This window comes from Canis lupus, chromosome 25, assembly GCF_048164855.1.
Source record: "Canis lupus baileyi chromosome 25, mCanLup2.hap1, whole genome shotgun sequence".
NCBI lineage: Eukaryota > Metazoa > Chordata > Mammalia > Carnivora > Canidae > Canis > Canis lupus.
The window spans coordinates 16,246,413-16,263,941 of NC_132862.1; the positions used below are offsets into that span (position 1 = coordinate 16,246,413).

General features: G+C 38.7%; 1 protein-coding gene across 3 annotated transcripts in view; it reads left to right on the forward strand.

The window, feature by feature from the left end:
• Positions 1–17,529, forward strand: part of PKP2 (plakophilin 2) — an 87,903-nt gene that overhangs the window by 34,018 nt on the left and 36,356 nt on the right. For all 3 annotated transcript variants that reach the window (XM_072798394.1, XM_072798396.1, XM_072798395.1), the window contains exons 5-6: positions 6,264–6,471; positions 15,229–15,406. In XM_072798394.1, the coding sequence (XP_072654495.1) occupies positions 6,264–6,471; positions 15,229–15,406 (386 nt within the window). The remainder of the gene's footprint in view (positions 1–6,263; positions 6,472–15,228; positions 15,407–17,529) is intronic.

A 17,529-nucleotide genomic window follows, 5' to 3' on the forward strand; every position in this document is an offset into this window, starting at 1 on the left:
CTCCTGACTCTGTGATTTCTGGGCTGAAGGCAGACACTTAACCATCTCAGGCACCCCTAAATCTTTTTTTATTCCCAACTTAAAAAAACTTGGCATTATTATGCATGCTTTCATTTTCTAATCTGGAAATACTTGAATTTTTCTTTTGTTACTCAAGTTGAGCTAGATTTCTACTATCTCTTAAGTTACTAATTTGATTATAAATATCATTTTGCTTACATACAGGATTAATGTTGTGCTTGCCTTCTTGGCTCTTATTTTAAGGCTAGGATAAACACTGGTTTTGAGAATAATGAAACGTGAAAATCACACTGAAACCTAAAAATATATATGCATGGTAGTAAAAATTAAGAATTATAACCCAAGAACATTAACACAATCCTGCTGACATTAAGCATGGTGCTATAGTGTTTAAATTTATGTATAAAAGACCATTCATTACAGGGGTACGTGGCTGGCTTAGCCAATAGATCATGTGACGCTTGATCTTGGGATTGTGGGTTCCAGCCCCTTAGATGCTTTCCTGGGACTTTTCTTACTTGACACCATCTCCTGACCTGCTTCATCCACTCGCACATCTTCCATTCCGATGTGATAAAGATCCTGATGACTCACTGCATCTCCAGCCCATATCCCTGCCCTGGGCTTCAAACCATGCATCCATCTGTTTCCTGGACATCCCACTGGACTCAACATCAGCATTTTTAGAAAATGAACACATTATCTTCCTTTGCTTTTCATCTCTAGTGTCCAACCCTCCTTCGAAACTTGTTCTTCCTACTGGGCTGAAAGGCAGGACCATTGGTGGTTTGAATGTTAGCTCTCAGGAGTCACTCGGACAGGGTGAACCCAGCACCCTATTTTATTTACCTCAGTGACCTTGGGCAAGATATTTAACCTCTCTGAGCCTCGGCATTCCTACCTTTAAAGTTGGAATAATAGTCCTACTAGAAAGAATTGTGAGAATGCAGTCAGAGCAGTTGGATAATGGTACAATGCCTGCCCCGAAGTAATGAATCAGAACATATTATTTCCTGCGTAGGTGAGTGGTAGTTCACCCAGATGCTGTTACACAAAAACTTGAACAGAGACTTTGAACTTTCTTTTATTCTTACCTCTCAACATTACTCATATTCATGCAGTTTTTAAGATCTATTAGTGCTGCTACTAAAAGTGTCTTGAACCTACCCACATCTGTGCCTCCCCACTCAGTGCTACTATGCTCATCCCTATCACGATGTTTTCTGTTAATCTAGCTGCTTCCTGGTTAATCTTCCTCCATTCTTAACCACTTCTGATACAGTCACCTTACAGCACCAAGGGAGACCTTTCCAATAGCTGCCCCACTACCTGTAGGAGAAGGGACAAACCTCTTAATTTAATCTGCAAGACCTTTCTAAAACTGGCCTTATTTCCATGCCTGCTTCAGATCCCATCACTGACGTATTGATTGCCGTAACTGCCTTGGAGAATCTTACTATAAACTCATTGCTCAGAATTTGAGAAATTAAAAAAAAAAGGAAGAAAAAACATACCCACAGTTCCCACTATAGTTATCATTTTGGTTTTGTTCTCTAACTTTTTAAATGCATGTATTTACATAGCTGTAATCAAATTGAATATGTAGCTTTGTTTGCAGGGATATTTTTGTTTGATTTTTAAAAACATGCACAAATATATGCTTGTTTAAAAAAATACAAAATAACAAGCTGCTTTCATAACTTATCCCCCCATCATTTGTTTCAAGCTCACTAATTTCATTTCCTTCTTTATGTTCTGTGTTTGAATGGAAATACATAGATATTTTATACAGTTTTTTTTTTTCAGTAACACTGTATTTTTTTTTTTTTAGATTTTTTTTATTTATCTATTCATGAGAGACACAGATAGAGAGCAAGGCAGAGACACAGACAGAGGAGAAGCAGGCTCCACTCAGGAAGCCCGATGCGGGACTAGATCCCGGGGCTCCAGGATCACGCCCCGGGCTGAAGGCAGGCGCCAAACCGCTGAGCCACCCAGGGATCCCCCAAGTAACACTGTATCTTAAGCACTTTCTCATAACATTAGCAATATTCTGCATACTTCATATTAATGGTGGCATATTAATGGTGATAGTAATAACTACTATGTGTTGAGCGAGTACTATATACCTAGCATGCAGATTGTTAATCTTAGATAATCTCCATTTGACTGGTGAGGGAACTGTAATGACTTATAAAATATAGGTCAGTTCTAAAATTGCTCTGCCTCTCCCATGGAAACTTCAACATAAGGATGTGTGACAATCATTAACCAGTCTTCCCTGTTGTTGAACCTTTATGGTTTCATTAAAGTTTTCACTATTATAAATAATGTAGTTACGATTACATGTGTGTGCATTTCAAATTATTTCCTCGTGAAGGTTACTAGAAGAGAATACTTTTAAAGTTTTTGACACATATTGCCAATTTTCTTCCTGAAATGTTAAACCAATTTACAGGGAGTGACTAATTCTAATGGTAAGGAAAAGAGAGAAGAGGAGTGACATTTCACAGAGGTGACATTTGAGCCAGCTTATGCAGGATGAGAAGGGCTTTGCCAGAAGTGAGGCATAGTGGTCAGAACATTCTACACAGGAAAGAGAGAGAGAGCAAAGGCACAGGGCACAAGGGAGCCCTTGCCCCAAAGGAGTCAGTCTGTTCCCTCTGCTTATTTGCCACCAGAAATCCTCATTATTTATTTTATAGTTGGCAGCAAAGAGAATCAGAATAGAGCCCTTCCATATATTTAGAAATGATCTCAAATGAAAGCTCTCTTGAAGTTCTGAGACATTCATGCTAGTCTGTATCTTTTTTCCTTTACCCAGAGGGAGAACAAATCCCCTGAGGATTCAGTATAACTGGGAAACACAGGCAACCTCTCTGGTCCCACATCTGCTTCCCTGAATTTAAAGGCGCAAGGACAGTACATTTGACATTGGTCTTAGTACATATAGATCCATCACCAACCATCCTTCTAGTTATATGCAGTGAGGAAAATATCATCAACTTCTTGCATTTGATACTGATTTTGTATCAATCTGCTTGATAAAATGGATAAAAGAAACCAAAGTCTTTTTTTAAATTTGGGATAGGTGCCAGACACTAGGGAGTCAAATTCTACAGTAACTAGAGCTGTGGCAGATTTCAGCCTTTATCTGAGCATGGTGTGTCTGCAATTCCTTCTTTCCGGGCTAGAGCAAGTGCTGAAAGCCAAAGGGATAAAGGTGACAGGGTAAGGGAAACCTGCCCTCTGAGCCCCCCACCCTCCCACCTCAGTCAGGACAGTGGAGGCTTCCACATGCTACTCTGGCTAATTCCATAATCGCATCTGGAAATGCAATATGGCCAGTAAGCCACTTCACATATTTTGAAGAAGGCAACTTATAAATTATAAATTAAGTAATAAAATATTTCTTAAGTTTGCAAAGTACCTTCAGGACAAACAGGATTTTCTTTTTGTGTCTGATGTTTATACTGCTAGCGCGAAGATTTAGTATAGGTGGCATTTATGAAGTTGATAGAGTGTAAACTTAACCACCTTAAAACCTAACTATGAAATAGAAATTGATGAAATTAGGGGGATCCCTGGGTGGCTTAGCGGTTTAGCACCTGCCTTTGGTCCAGGGCGCGATCCTGGAGTACCAGGATCGAGTCCCACGTCGGGCTCCTGGCATGGAGCCTGCTTCTCCCTCCTCCTGTGTCTCTCTCTCTCTCTCTCTCTCTGTCTATCATAAATAAATAAATAAATCTTTAAAAAAAAAAAAAGAAATTGATGAAATTAGAGAAACCTGTGAGTTACAGACTGTTTTTAAAATAAACTGTGCCTTTCTGCTTTTAAGGAAGTGTAATAATGGGAATAGATGAAGTGATCAAATAATGATCTGTGGGACCAGAATTAATTGATAGTGAAGAAATCTTTCTCATTAGCATTGTCACACAAATATATTAAAATAGCTGTAGACATAGCCCAACCAAATTGCTGTGACCAGTCTACCAATTGTATCCTGTTCTGCAAATGAATGTCCCCTCTGAAGGGAGTGATAAGTAGTAGTAGTAGTAGTCATTACTACCAGTGAAACCTTAAACGGACCAAAAAACTACTTCTCTCCTCTCTTACTCTTTCTTTCTTTCTCTCTCAAGAGAAGGAAGGGGGATGGGCAGAGGGAGAAGGAGAGAGAATTTTCAGCAGGGCTCCATGCCCAACATGGACTTAAGTGACTGAGCCACCAGGCGCCCTAAGAGTACTTCTCTCTTAAGGTTCTTAACAAGCTATTAATAAGATAATGTATATGAAACTCTTAATACTATGCCAACACCTGGAAGTGGGTGGAGGAGTCATTATCTGTGTTTTATTATTATTATTATCACAGTTATTATTTTTAAACCTTGGCTTTTATTCTTGCCTTGCTAGTTTTCTTCCCAATCCTAGCAAAGGAAGATGTCATATTGGAAAATTATGTCTTAAATACCATTTATCTGTCTATGAAAGGGAAACTGGATTTTTAAAAAAGATTATTTATTTATTTATTTATTTATTTATTTATTTATTTATTTATGATAGACATAGAGCGAGAGAGAGGCAGAGACACAGGAGGACGGAGAAGCAGGCTCCATGCCAGGAGCCCGATTTGGGACTTGATCCCGGGACTCCAGGATCGCACCCTGGGTCAAAGGCAGGTGCTAAACCACTGAGCCACCCAGGGATCCCCCAGGAAACTGGATTTTGATGATATGTAGAAAATATGAAAAGGTGTTACTGGGCCCTGGAGCATGAACTGTTGTGCAGTTAGGGCATCATTTGTAGGTGATGAACTTCATCTGAAAGGGAAACTCCTGCTCATTCACAGTTATATCCTAAAAATGTCTGCATTAAGATTGAGAAAGTGACTGAGATCTTTACCAAAAGTTCTTACTAAAATTTTCTGGGGGTGCCTGGGTGGCTTAGTTGAATAGCATCGGACTCTTGATTTTGGCTCAGGTCATAATCTCAGGGTTGTGAGATCGAGCCCTGCATTGGGCTCCACACTCACCATGCTTGGGATTTCTTTCTCTCCTTTTCCTTCTGTCCCTCCCCACTCACGATCTCTCTTGCTCTCTCTAAAAAACAAAATTTTTCTACATCAGATGCCAGTGGAAGACTATGAGAAAGAAAGCCCTCAGTCTGCAACTTAACATTTCTCTTTAGCAGCCCATGTCCACCTCTTGATTTTCTTTTTTTAGATAATATTTGCAGCCTGAAATATAAAATCACCTTGCTCAGATTGCCATTATTTGCCTCTTCTTAAACAACCATACATTTCAGAATCTAAGCCATCTATGTTTCTATTCCTAGTTCTGGCTCTAACAGACAGCACACTCTTTCTTGCATATTTGGATAGGAGAAAGCAATATTTTAAAAATAGCAGGGATCCCTGGGTGGCTCAGTGGTTTGGCGCCTGCCTTTGGCCCAGGGCGCGATCCTGGAGACCTGGGATCGAATCCCACATCGGGCTCCCAGTGCATGGAGCCTGCTCCTGCTTCTCCCTCTGCCTGTGTCTCTGCCTCTCTCTCTCTCTCTCTCTCTCTCTCTCTCTCTGTGTGACTATCATAAATAATAAATTAAAAAAAAATAAAATAAAATGAAATAAAATTTAAAAATAGCATATCAAAAAGTATAAAGTTACATTATTTACTTAAATTGCTTGCATAATTTTTATGTAAATCTTTAAGTACCCAAAGCAATTGATCGTAAAAATAGCTGGCATTTAGGATTAGTTTGCTTTGCTACTACCGTCGCCATGGTAAATGAATCTTTATTTCTACCATTAATGAAGTGAGATCTGTTTGTTTATATTGACTGTAAAGTTCTGTCCTGGAAAAAAAAATACTCCCGTAATATGTGCTGTTCTTCCATAAAACTCTTTATTCCTCACATTCCCAAGTCTGTTCATCTTCATTATGCTCAAGGCTTTTATAACTTAACTCTTTTCATTCACAAAGCTATCACTTACCCACCTTCTATCACTTTAACTTTCTCTTTCAATTATCTCACAGGTTTCAGTCTTCTCAAATTTATTGTTAGCTCCTCAGTGAGATGGTAGGCATATACCTTATGCTGTGAGTCTCAGGCTATGTCTCCTTTATTATTTGATGGGGGGTTCTAATCCACAGTGCTGAACTTTGTGTGTTCATTCATATTGCAATGAACGTTTTTGATGGCACATCAGAATAAATACCTGAAATACGCATCCACTTCTTCCCCAGGTCAATCAGCTTCGTGGCATCCCCAAGCTTCTGCAGCTCCTGAAAGTTCAGAATGAAGATGTTCAGCGAGCCGTGTGTGGGGCTTTGAGAAACTTGGTATTTGAAGATAATGACAACAAGTTGGAGGTAGCTGAACTCAACGGGGTACCTCGGCTACTCCAGGTGCTGAAGCAAACCAGAGACTTGGAGACTAAAAAGCAAATAACAGGTAGTGCTCATAGAATATGAAAGGACGTAGAGCAGGGTACCCCAGCTGGGTATGTTATGCTCTCTATTTTTCTTAAGCTTCCCACACCCAGTGCTTTATGGGCTCATCATTATCTGAGAGGTGGCTTTCAAGGAACGTTGTCACCTTGCTGAGTTAGACCTCGAATTCAGGTGAAGTTTGAATTCCTTTTTTTTCTGGAAAGGGGGAAGTTATTTTGAGGCTTTTGCTCAGTACACATAAGAAAAACTGTGACTTTGACTACATGTTTTTAAAACAACTTTGCAAGACTCACTGCATGGAAATCCGCATCAGTTTACTAACAGCCACTCTATGGTTTGAGGATGTGTGAGCTTTCAGTATTGCCTTGGGTGTCCAAGGCATTCATTCTGAAGAGACTCAAGAGGAGCCACACCCAATTATTTTTACTATTTATTCAATAATCCACTCCCTGGATCTATCCAAAGAAAGCAAATCAGGGAGTCAAATAGTGTCCTAATGTAGAAGATCAATTTAGGGATCCCTGGGTGGCGCAGCGGTTTGGTGCCTGCCTTTGGCCCAGGGTGCGATCTTGGAGATCCAGGATTGAATCCCACATCAGGCTCCCTGCATGGAGCCTGCTTCTCCCTCTGCCTGTGTCTCTGCCTCTCTCTCTCTCTGTGACTATCATAAATAAATAAAATCTTAAAAAAAAAAAAAAGATCAATTTAACCAAATAGTCAAAATACAAGAAATATGGTTTTCTAATCCTTCCATTGCCTGGACCGGTCCACCTCAAAATACCTGCTCCCTAGCCCATCCATCACTGCACCCTAAAAAAAAGAAAAAAAGATGAGAGTGGCTGGATGTGGTTTTTTTTTTTTCTAGCTCTCTACTTCATATTTCAAAATACTGAGTTGCATAGGTAAATACTGTTTTTCTGTCCAATAGATTAAAAAGATGAAATAATCTGATAGAATTAAATCAACAGTTTTAGTAATCCTTGAAACATGGAGAAGACAGACCTAGTTTCATTTAAATGAATAGTACATACAGTAGAGGAGAAAATGGTTCATTGATGTTCAAGCTTGCCCTCCCTGCCCTCACCATCCGCTCCGTGCTGACGCTCCCTGCACACCTTACAGAGTGCGAGAAGCATTACTGAGTTCAATTGTCAGTAGTGTTGGTTGCCCTGGGGAAACTTAAATTAAGAACATTCAGTGGCCCAGGTAGTAAACGTACACTTTTAATTTAATTATCATGAAAAGATTTTGAGATATTTTTAGGTGTTATTGGGTGATTAAATCTCAATTTTACAGATGAGGAAAGTAGGGTCCAAAGAAGTTAACCCTTTTTAATGTATTTGTAAATAATAAATCTTGACAGTGTTATTTATTTTAAAAGTTCTTTTTTTTTTACATTTGTTTTTATTGGAGTTTGATTTGCCAACATATAGCATAACACCCAGTGCTCATCCCATCAAGTGCCCCTCTCAGTGCCCATCACCCAGTCACCCCGACCCCCTGCCCACCTCCCCTTCCACTACCCTTTGTTTCCCAGAGTGAGGAGTCTCTTATGGTTTGTCTCCCCCTTTAATTTTTCCACTCAGTTCACCTTAAAAGGAGGTATCTCACAAATGTTGTTTTAAACTGAATATATTCTGTACTTCCGCTGTGTCCACTTTACCATACGGCCCTTTTTTCTGTAGAAATGTCATTCTATCTTCTCTGCCCATTTATATCTTAAAACAATCACATATTTTTCTATCTTAATATATTTAATTTTATAAAACTATATGAAGAGTGATACCATGCTGCCCTTCTGCCAGCTTCCTATTATGTCCCATGGGAAGTTTCCTTCCATCTTTATGATTTATATTAAAATACCTACAGAAATTAAGAGTGATCAGACACATTCATTGATTCATTCATTCATTCAGCCAGCATTTACAGGGCTGCCTTCAAGTGCCAAGCAATGGGAATCAGTCTGGAGAGGCTGTACATGTTCTTTTCCCTCTGCTAACACATGAACAATTATGTGGTGGTTGGCACTTAAAAAAAAAAAAAAGACTAAACCTCATAGTTAAAACCTAACATTTCCTCCATTAAAATATAGTAATGACAACCATAAGAGAATAGCAAACAGATAATTTTTTTTTTTACTGTTTTACAGTCAAATGACTTCTCGAAGGAGATTATGTTTCATTCTGGACTTTAAAAGAAGGATAGGATACACTTTGAACTGGTGTTTTGAGGGAGAATGAAAGTCATTCCCAGCAAAATGAACATCATTAGCAAAGCAAAGAAGCAAAAAGAAGCTGCTGGTCATGTAGAGGGAGTTTGATAATAGAGTATTGAGGTTAGTGTGTATTGTAGCCAGAGAACTTGGGAGGATTTGTGGTGTGTGTCAGGGAAGTAATCCATTGAACCACGCTTCCTCTTCTCTTGTTTAGGCAATAGGAAACTACAGTCAGAGAACATTCTGTGGTATTAATGCCATAGAAACCATTCAGTTATCTTTAGATAATCTACAGAGCTGATAAATGGAGGTTTATTGTGCAATTCTCAGGATTTCTAGAACTTGGCTTGTTCACCCCTACCAGAGGGTGCTCATTACATGCTAATTGAATTGAGTTAATACTTGAATGTTTGATACAAATCCTTCCAAATAACTTCCTTTAGCTCTATTAATAGAACAGCTAAATAAGTGCTTTCGGGGCCTCAGAAATAAATTGTTGACTTAATGTAGACATGTTTATATCTTTGTTTAGAAACACAAAGCGAGCAACCATACATGTGAATCTTATCTATTTGGTGAACATCTTTTTATTGAGCCTCTTTTTACATGCTTGCCACTAAATTAGGACTTTCCATTTTTCATCTTTGTTCCCCTTGACATCTCCATAAGGCATTATTGTTGATTTCCGCATGATCAGTGTGACACTTTAGGGTGGTAAGTAGATTGCCCAAGATTACACAACTGGCAGAGCACAAGGCCCAGATTTGAACCTAGCTTTATCTGCGTGTTCTGCTGTATGAAAGTGGCTCTCACCTACTGTTTCTGGGGCAGAGAGTGACTCATTTTTACAGTTCTTTGGGAAAGGGTTTATCTTTAAGAATCTCAGATCAGAGAGCTCTTTCATTCTTCTCTGAGCCTTCCTCTCTCTCCACTTGCCACTGACATGATTCAGTCTTCTTCACACCCCTGGTCTACTATTGCAGTAGCTTCTTACTGCCCCTCTGATTCAGTATTGCACATTCCCACTCGATCCACCACTCTGCTCCTAATGATTTCTTTCTAATATGAAAATTCTGCCCATTGTCCTCCCCATGAACTATAAGGTAGAGTCCATGCTGTGTAGTATGCCATACTAAGATTTTATGATGTGAACTTGGTGACCATAGGCAACCAGTGTCTCCTCTCATACCCTTCCAGCTCAGGTTCTGAAATCCTCGAGGATTTTGCTGGTCTGTTCCATGTCTCTTTTCTATCTTGGTATCTTTTGTGCTGTTTCTTGGACTAGAATCTTTTTCCACACCTTGACCATCTGGTGAACCCTCTCATCTTTCAATAGGTGTCTTTTCCTTTGAAGCATTTTCAGATGCCATCTTTCCATACTTTACTCCCTGTCTCCCACCCTCCCCCCAGTGGAGTTTTGAAAAGGCTTCCACTGAACTACTTTTGCATCCTTTAATATTAGGATGCCACTTATTTTATGCCTGTATATTTATTGCAATAACAACAGTTATTTGTTATTTTCTCAAATGAGACTTCTGATTGAACATATGAAAGAGACTTGTGAGAGCACCCAGGTGGCTCAGTCAATTAAGCATCCAATTCTTGGTTTTAGCTCAGGTCATGATCTCAGGGTGGTGGGATCGAGCCTCACATCAGGCCCTGCACGCAGCGTGGAGTCTGCCTCAGATTCTCTCTCCCTCTCTGTCCCACTCACTTTCTCTCAAGTAAATAAATAAAATCTTTGGGACACCTGGGTGGCTCAGTCATTTAAGCATCTGCCTTCAGCTCAGGTCATGATTGCAGGGTCCTGGGATCCTGCCCCTGCCTCAGCCTCCCTGCTCAGTGGGGTGCCTGCTTCTCCCTCTCGCTGCCCCTCCCCCCTCATTCATGCTCATTTTCTCATGCTCTCTCTCTCAAATAATGTTTTTTAAAAATCTAAATAAATAAATAAAATCTTTAAAAAAAAAGACTTGTGACCTGGGAATATCCAGATTACACACAAATAAGAGAACCAAGTGTGTTTTCAGATAGGACCCTGATTTTTCTGGCCAAGATATAAAACAATTAACCATTTGATATCTATATATGTATAATATAAGTACCAGAGCTTTGTTTGCTGGAAGAAAACATCAACTCACTGACCTTCCTAGCATTTTCAGTACCAGCCTCAGAGGGAAGCTCTTCCCTTTCCAGATGAAAAGGCTTCAGGATCAAAGACTCCCTCTGAGATTGTTCTCCCTCCCTTACCAAGTGAGCGTGGTAGTGTACTTTAATTGAAATGAGAACAGTACATACTGATCTCAGAGGTTCATCTTCAGGGTCACTGAGTAATGAACACTTTCAGAAATGAGTGGGCTCTGGCTTAGTAAGAATGAAGCAAGAGATTCTTGTCCTTCTGCGTGTTACATAAGGAAGCCATAGGGAAGGGTCATGTTTGTCGATGATTTGTTGAAAATGCATATTGACCTCTGCATATTTTATGGAAATATTTAATTGAATTGCTGTATTTTAATAAAATAGCAGAAACATTTTACTATAAAATATTCATTATGCACCTTTAAAAATAATTCTATATTATTTTATTCTGCATTTGTAATATGCAACAGGTTACCTTGGGTTCATGTATAACTTGGACTAAACGGCTTTTGCAATAGTGTGGTATCGCAGATAAGATTTACAAAACTTAGGTGAAAGGAGTATATCCACACAAGGAAAATTATAAAAAAAAAAAAAAAATCCTCTGTTTTGTGATCACTTTGCAAAACAAGGTTAAAACACACCGGTTCTCCTTTTTTTCCTCCTGCTCTTCCTTCTCCCTCTGTACTGATAATAGGGATTCATTTAATCATACTACTCGCAATTTTTACCACCTAAGTGTCATTTAGACTTTGTTAAATAACTGTATTTCTAGTCCTCAAGGGCGGACTGGATTTTAATATCTTATAAGATCCCTTTACTAAAGTTAGGTATTTTTTGCAAATATCACAGTTGGCAACAAATTTCTAGATAATGAAGTTATTATTATCTCTCTTCTAAGTGCTAATTATTCAAAACATATCCCTAACCAGAATCCATTTCTCTTTCTTTTTGCCTTGAATGAGAACTTAGTGATAGAAAATTACAGGCTTATCAGCTGCAACAAAGAACTATAATAATAGAAACCTAGGCGCTATGAATAAGTTGATTAGAAGCTAAAGGTGAGACCAGTGAAAATCTAAACCCTAATGTTATCTCAGAACATCCAGAATCAAGTCATTGAAAGGAAGTTCTATGAAGGGTCTTCTGGCCCATTTGTTTCCCAGTGCCAGAAATGGGAATCATTTTTTTAAGTAATCTTTACATCTAGTTTGGGGCTCAAACTCATGACCCTGAGATCAAGAGTCCCGTGTTCTGACTGAGCCAGCCAGGTGCCTCAGGAATCATTTTTTAAAATACAAATTCCTAAGATCTGTCCTGAGATTCTGGCAAGTAAGTATGAGATGTGGCCCAGGAATATATGATTCTGATATGCCACGAGGTTCATTCGGAAACTGCTGGTCTAGTGTAACACTCTAGCTTTGAGATAAAATCTCCTTGTCAATGTTTTGATAAAGGAGGAGCTCATTTTTATCAGCTGCAGCAATAGAGCTGGATCTTACAAACAGATCTGTTTTCTTCAAAGCTCTCTTAGAAACTGATATTTTCAGTGAGCCAGAATCTCTTTCCCTTGAATTTCCACTCATTAGTTCTGGTTTTGCTGTCTTATAGTCACCAAAAAATGATATCTAGTTGTTAAATTTGCATTTCTTTCATTACTGGAGAAAATGCATTCCTTTTTTTTTTCTTAAGATTTTATTTATTTATTTATTCATGAGAGACACAGAGAGAGAGAGGCAGAGACACAGGCAGAGAGAGAAGCAGGCTCCATGCAGGGAGCCCCAGGATCACGCCCTGGGCTGATGTGCTAAACCGCTGAGCCACCCAGGGATCCCAAGAAAATGCATTCCTATGTGTAGTAGATTCTAATATTTTTTAGCTAGGATTAATTTTTCTACTAGCAATTGAATTTATAATGATTTATAAGAACTCTATATATTAGGGATATTAACCTTGTATTGCCATACATATTTTCCCAATCTGTAATTGGCTGTTTATTGATTTTTGTATGCTCATGTTAGGGGAGTGTCTGTGTATAATCCCAAATCTCTAGTGAACACTTAAGCTTCTTCCTAGCTTTGTGCCATACAAAAATTTGGTAGGCATGACATTTCTATATGATATCCTATATTAAGAATTCAAAAATTATACTGATACTCCCAAACCAGATATTTTTATAGAAATAATACCGCTTGCCAAGCTATAAAGGACATCAAGTGTTGAAGGAAAATCTCACTTCCTTTGTTTAAAATTAATCTTCTTCTGGTTTTTATTGTAAGGTATACTTTTCCTTTGAGTGCCCTGTGTGGTCCTTTCTAAAAAGAGGAAATGTCATTATGCTTTACATTTTTAAGCCTCTGGCAGGCAGGGACTGTTCATTTGTTTGCTTATTTAAAACAGGAAGCTTTTCCCCACCTTCTCTCTCTTTTCTTTTTAGCTTTCTTTAGTAGCTTAGGAAACACAACTCAACCTCAGACCTGCCTCTACATTGTTTTCAGCCACCTTTGGAGTTCTGTTCTGTCATTCTACCCCCGTGAGGGCCCCTCAAGCCTAAGTGGGAGGAATGAAGTCATTGTGTTGCAAAACCAGTGGCTGAGGGACACTGCTCCTGCCTAAATCCCCAGGGCTAGTTTGATCAGGAAAAGATCCCCCCACTCCCAAGCCAGAATTCGAGCTCTCACCAGACACCAGATCCCCAGTGTCGCTGTATCTGATGGAAGTTCTGCGTAGACTGCAGTGGGGATTCGGTTATGGTCTCAGAAATGACTTACTGGTACACAGCCAAAGTAAACTGATTAAGGCCAAAAGACTGCATTTGGCCTAGAGTGTTCTAAATGGTGGGCCAGATATGAGTATGGTTGAATAATTAGCAAGCTTTAATTGTGTAGACAATTATTTCAGTCATTAAAATCAGGGGAGATGACACCACCACAGAATTCAGCCCCCCCCCCCGAAAAAAAGCACCTTTCCTTTTTTCACAACGTAGACTGTTCTGTATACCTGTGCTTCCTCTTTCTTTTATGCAGACAAAGCAGTAAATTTTAAAAGTGGAAAAAAAAAAAAAAATTTTAAAAGTGGGAATTACCGACTGGGTGGTGGGGGAATGAATAGGGAAGAAAACGAAGATCACTTCTCTTTCTCTGCTCTCGGCCTTCCTGGATGATAGTGAGTTAGTCATTTCCTGAGGTATGAAAGAAGGAAAGTAAGGCAGCTTTACACCTGCTGGGAGTCACTGGAATAGCAAGCAAGAGCTATTCTTCCACTGAATCGGAAGTATTTGAATGCCAAATCTGTAAGAAAAACAAATCCTAAATGTGTGTGCCACTTTGTATTCCCTCTGAGGCACCCAGCTTCAGGCTCTGTCTCACAAATGCCCTGAAAAGTACAGTATGCTCTTATCTTATGAATTTCTTTCTGAGTTGGCTTATATGGCCTTTCTCTTTACTGGTGGGTCAAGGGGGAGATTTCAAGAGGAAAGGTAAAGTTAAATGAGGACAATGCTTAGACCAGTGCTTTAGGCCATGCGTGTTGGCAGGTAGATTAAATACTCTTGTACCTCCTTCACTGCCAAACTATAATATAGGAAATTCATGAGATACCCAACATAAGTTCCAGGAGGGCAGAAAGTCTATCATTGGGTAGGATTTAATAAATATTAATTGGTGATGTTGATCAGCCTACCGGTGACAGGCAGGGGTACAGTCAAAGGCTTTCAATCGGCCCTTCCTGCTGTCACTGGGCAGCAAATATCAGGTGGAAGTTGCAGGTAGTGGGGAGCAGGAGGCAGAGGGAGATATTCTCCCCATGCAACTACAGGAGAAAAAGATGACCCTTTAAAAACACTGAAGCCTTGGGGCACCTGACTGGCTCAGTTGGTAGAGTGTACAAATCTTGATCTCTCGGTTTTAAGTTCAAGCCCCAGGTTGGGTGTAGCGATCACTTTAAAAGAATGTAAAATCTTTTTTTAAAAATAAACAAAAATAAAAATATAGAAGTCTTTATTACAATAGGATCATTTCAAGCCTCTGTGTTGGTGAGACCAGAATTTGTTACCTCAGTGAGGTCAGCTTAGTGGTAGGATCTTTTAAGAGAAACAGTATACGTGTTTAAGGATTTCTAACTTTCATTCACATTCCTGATTAATTTAAAAGCTGTATAATTTTATATCATAATATCTCTGTGTGTATGTGTGTGTGTGTGTGTGTGTGTGTGTGTGTGTGTCTCTATTATGGATCAGCTTCATTGCCATCTAACAAACTCTAAACTGATTCTTTCAGTCGGAAAAGGGGCCACCCTTTTCTCTACACTACTAGCCACAGCCCTAGGGCTGCTGCCCTAACTCATCTTTTCAGCAGTCATTTGACCCATCCTGGTGCTGTTTTGATGTAGTACTTTTTGCTTTTCTAGGTTTGCTGTGGAATTTGTCATCTAATGACAAACTCAAGAATCTCATGATAACAGAAGCCTTGCTCATCCTGACTGAGAATATCATCATTCCCTTCTCTGGGTGGCCAGAAGGAGACTACCCCAAAGCAAACGGTTTGCTTGATTTTGATATATTTTACAACGTCACAGGATGCTTAAGGTAACGCCACTCTACAAATCTTTTCTCTGTATACCTTACATACTGCATTAAAAACTCTACCCCATTACCTGGAGATGCTATAAGAATTATAAAAATCACTCTGAATACAAGAAATAACCATGTAAAGACAGTGAGAAAGGTAAAGAACACAGTACTGTTTCTAGGCATGTTTGATTTTAGCAGCTACCCACATTAGCTCACAAGAGAGAGGATGTCAGTTCCAATAAAGAAAACAGACATCTGATCTGAACACCCAGAATTCAATGCAAACTGGCCTTTCCTATCTCCCAAGGTTCAAGGTAGGCTTCATGCTTTTTTAATTCACAAGAAGCTAATGACATGGTTAAAAAAAAATAATTTTAAGCCCAATGTTTTTACTTTTTTATTGTTTATGTTTTATCAAGTCATAATTGACATAAATTAGTTTCAGGTGTACAATATGATTCAGTATTTGTATATATATTGCAAATAGGCACCACAATAAGTCTAGATAACATTCATTGCCATGCATAGTTTTACAGAACTTTTTTTCTTGTGATGAGAACTTTTAAGATTTTTGTCTTAGCAACTTTCAAATATATAATACAGTGTTATTAACTATGGTTGCCATGCTGTATATTACCTCCCCAAGACTAATTTTGTTTGTTTGTTTGTTTGTTTGTGGCAGACAAAAATTTATCCCCATTATGGTTTTTGTAAACTTACTTTATAACTAGAAGTTTGTACCTTTTGACCATTTTGCCTGCCCCCCCTGCCTGTGACAGCCCCACCAATCTGTTCTCTGTATCTATGAGCTTCGTTTTTGGTTTTGGTGTTTTTTGTTTTTTGTTTTTAATGTAATCTTTATAGCCAACATGGAGCTTGAACTCACAGCCCCAAGATCAGAAGTCATATGCTCTACTGAATGAGCCAGCCAGGTGCCCGTATGAGCTTGGTTTTTGTTTTGTTGTGTTTCTTTTAAATTCCGTTTATAAGTGAGATCAATACAGTATTTGTCTTTCTCTGTCTGACTTATTTCACTTAACATAATGCCCTAAAGGTCCATCCATGATGCTGTCAGTGGCAATATTTCGTTCTTTATATATATACCTGATTTTCTTTATCCATTCACTTATCAGTAGACATTTAGCTGGTTTCTATTTCTTGGCTATTATGAATAATGCTTCAGTGAATATACAGGTGCATATGTCTTTTCAAGTTAGTGTTTTCATTTTCTTTGGATAAATATTCCAGAAGTGAAATTGCTGGATCATATGGTAGTTCTATGTTTAATTGTCTTAGGAACCTATGTAATGTTTTCCATAGTGGTTATGCCAACTTAACATTTCCACAAGCACTGCACAAAGTTTGCCTTTTCTCCATATCCTCACCAACACTTGTTATTTCTTGTCCTTTTGATAACAGCCATTCTAACAGGTGTGAGATAATATCTTGTGGTTTTGATTTGCATTTCCCTGGTGATTAGTGATGTGCATTTTTTCATGTGCTTTCTTTGGAAAAATGTTCGGATCTTCTCATTTTTTAATCAGATTGTGTTTAATATTGAGTTGTATAAGTTCTTTATATATTTTATCAAATATATGACTTGCAGATATTTTCTTCCATTCCATAGGTGGCCTTTTCATTTTGTTGATGGTTTTCTTTGTTGTGCAGAAGATTTTTGTTTGATACCATCCCACTTTATTTTTGTTTTTGTTAACTTTCGGTGTCAAATCCAAAAAATAATCTTTAAGATTGATGTCAAGGAGCCTACTGCCTATGTTTTCTTCTAGCAGTTGTATGGTTTCAGGTCTTATAATCAAGTCTTTAATCCATTTTGAGTTAATTTTTGTGTTTAATGTGAGATAATGGTCCAGTTCCATTCTTTTGCATGGGGCTGTCCAATTTTCCTGACACCATTTATTGAAGAGACTTTCCTTTCTCCACTCTCCACTTTCCACAAGTATTCTTGACTTCTCTGTTGCAAATTAATTGGCCATATATTCTCAAGTTTATTTCTGGGCTCATTATTCTGTTGCAATGATCTATGTGTCTGTTTTTATGCCAGTATCACTTGCTGTTTTGATTACTCTAGTTTTGTAATGTAATTGGAAATCAAGGAGTGTGATGCCTCCAGCTTAGCT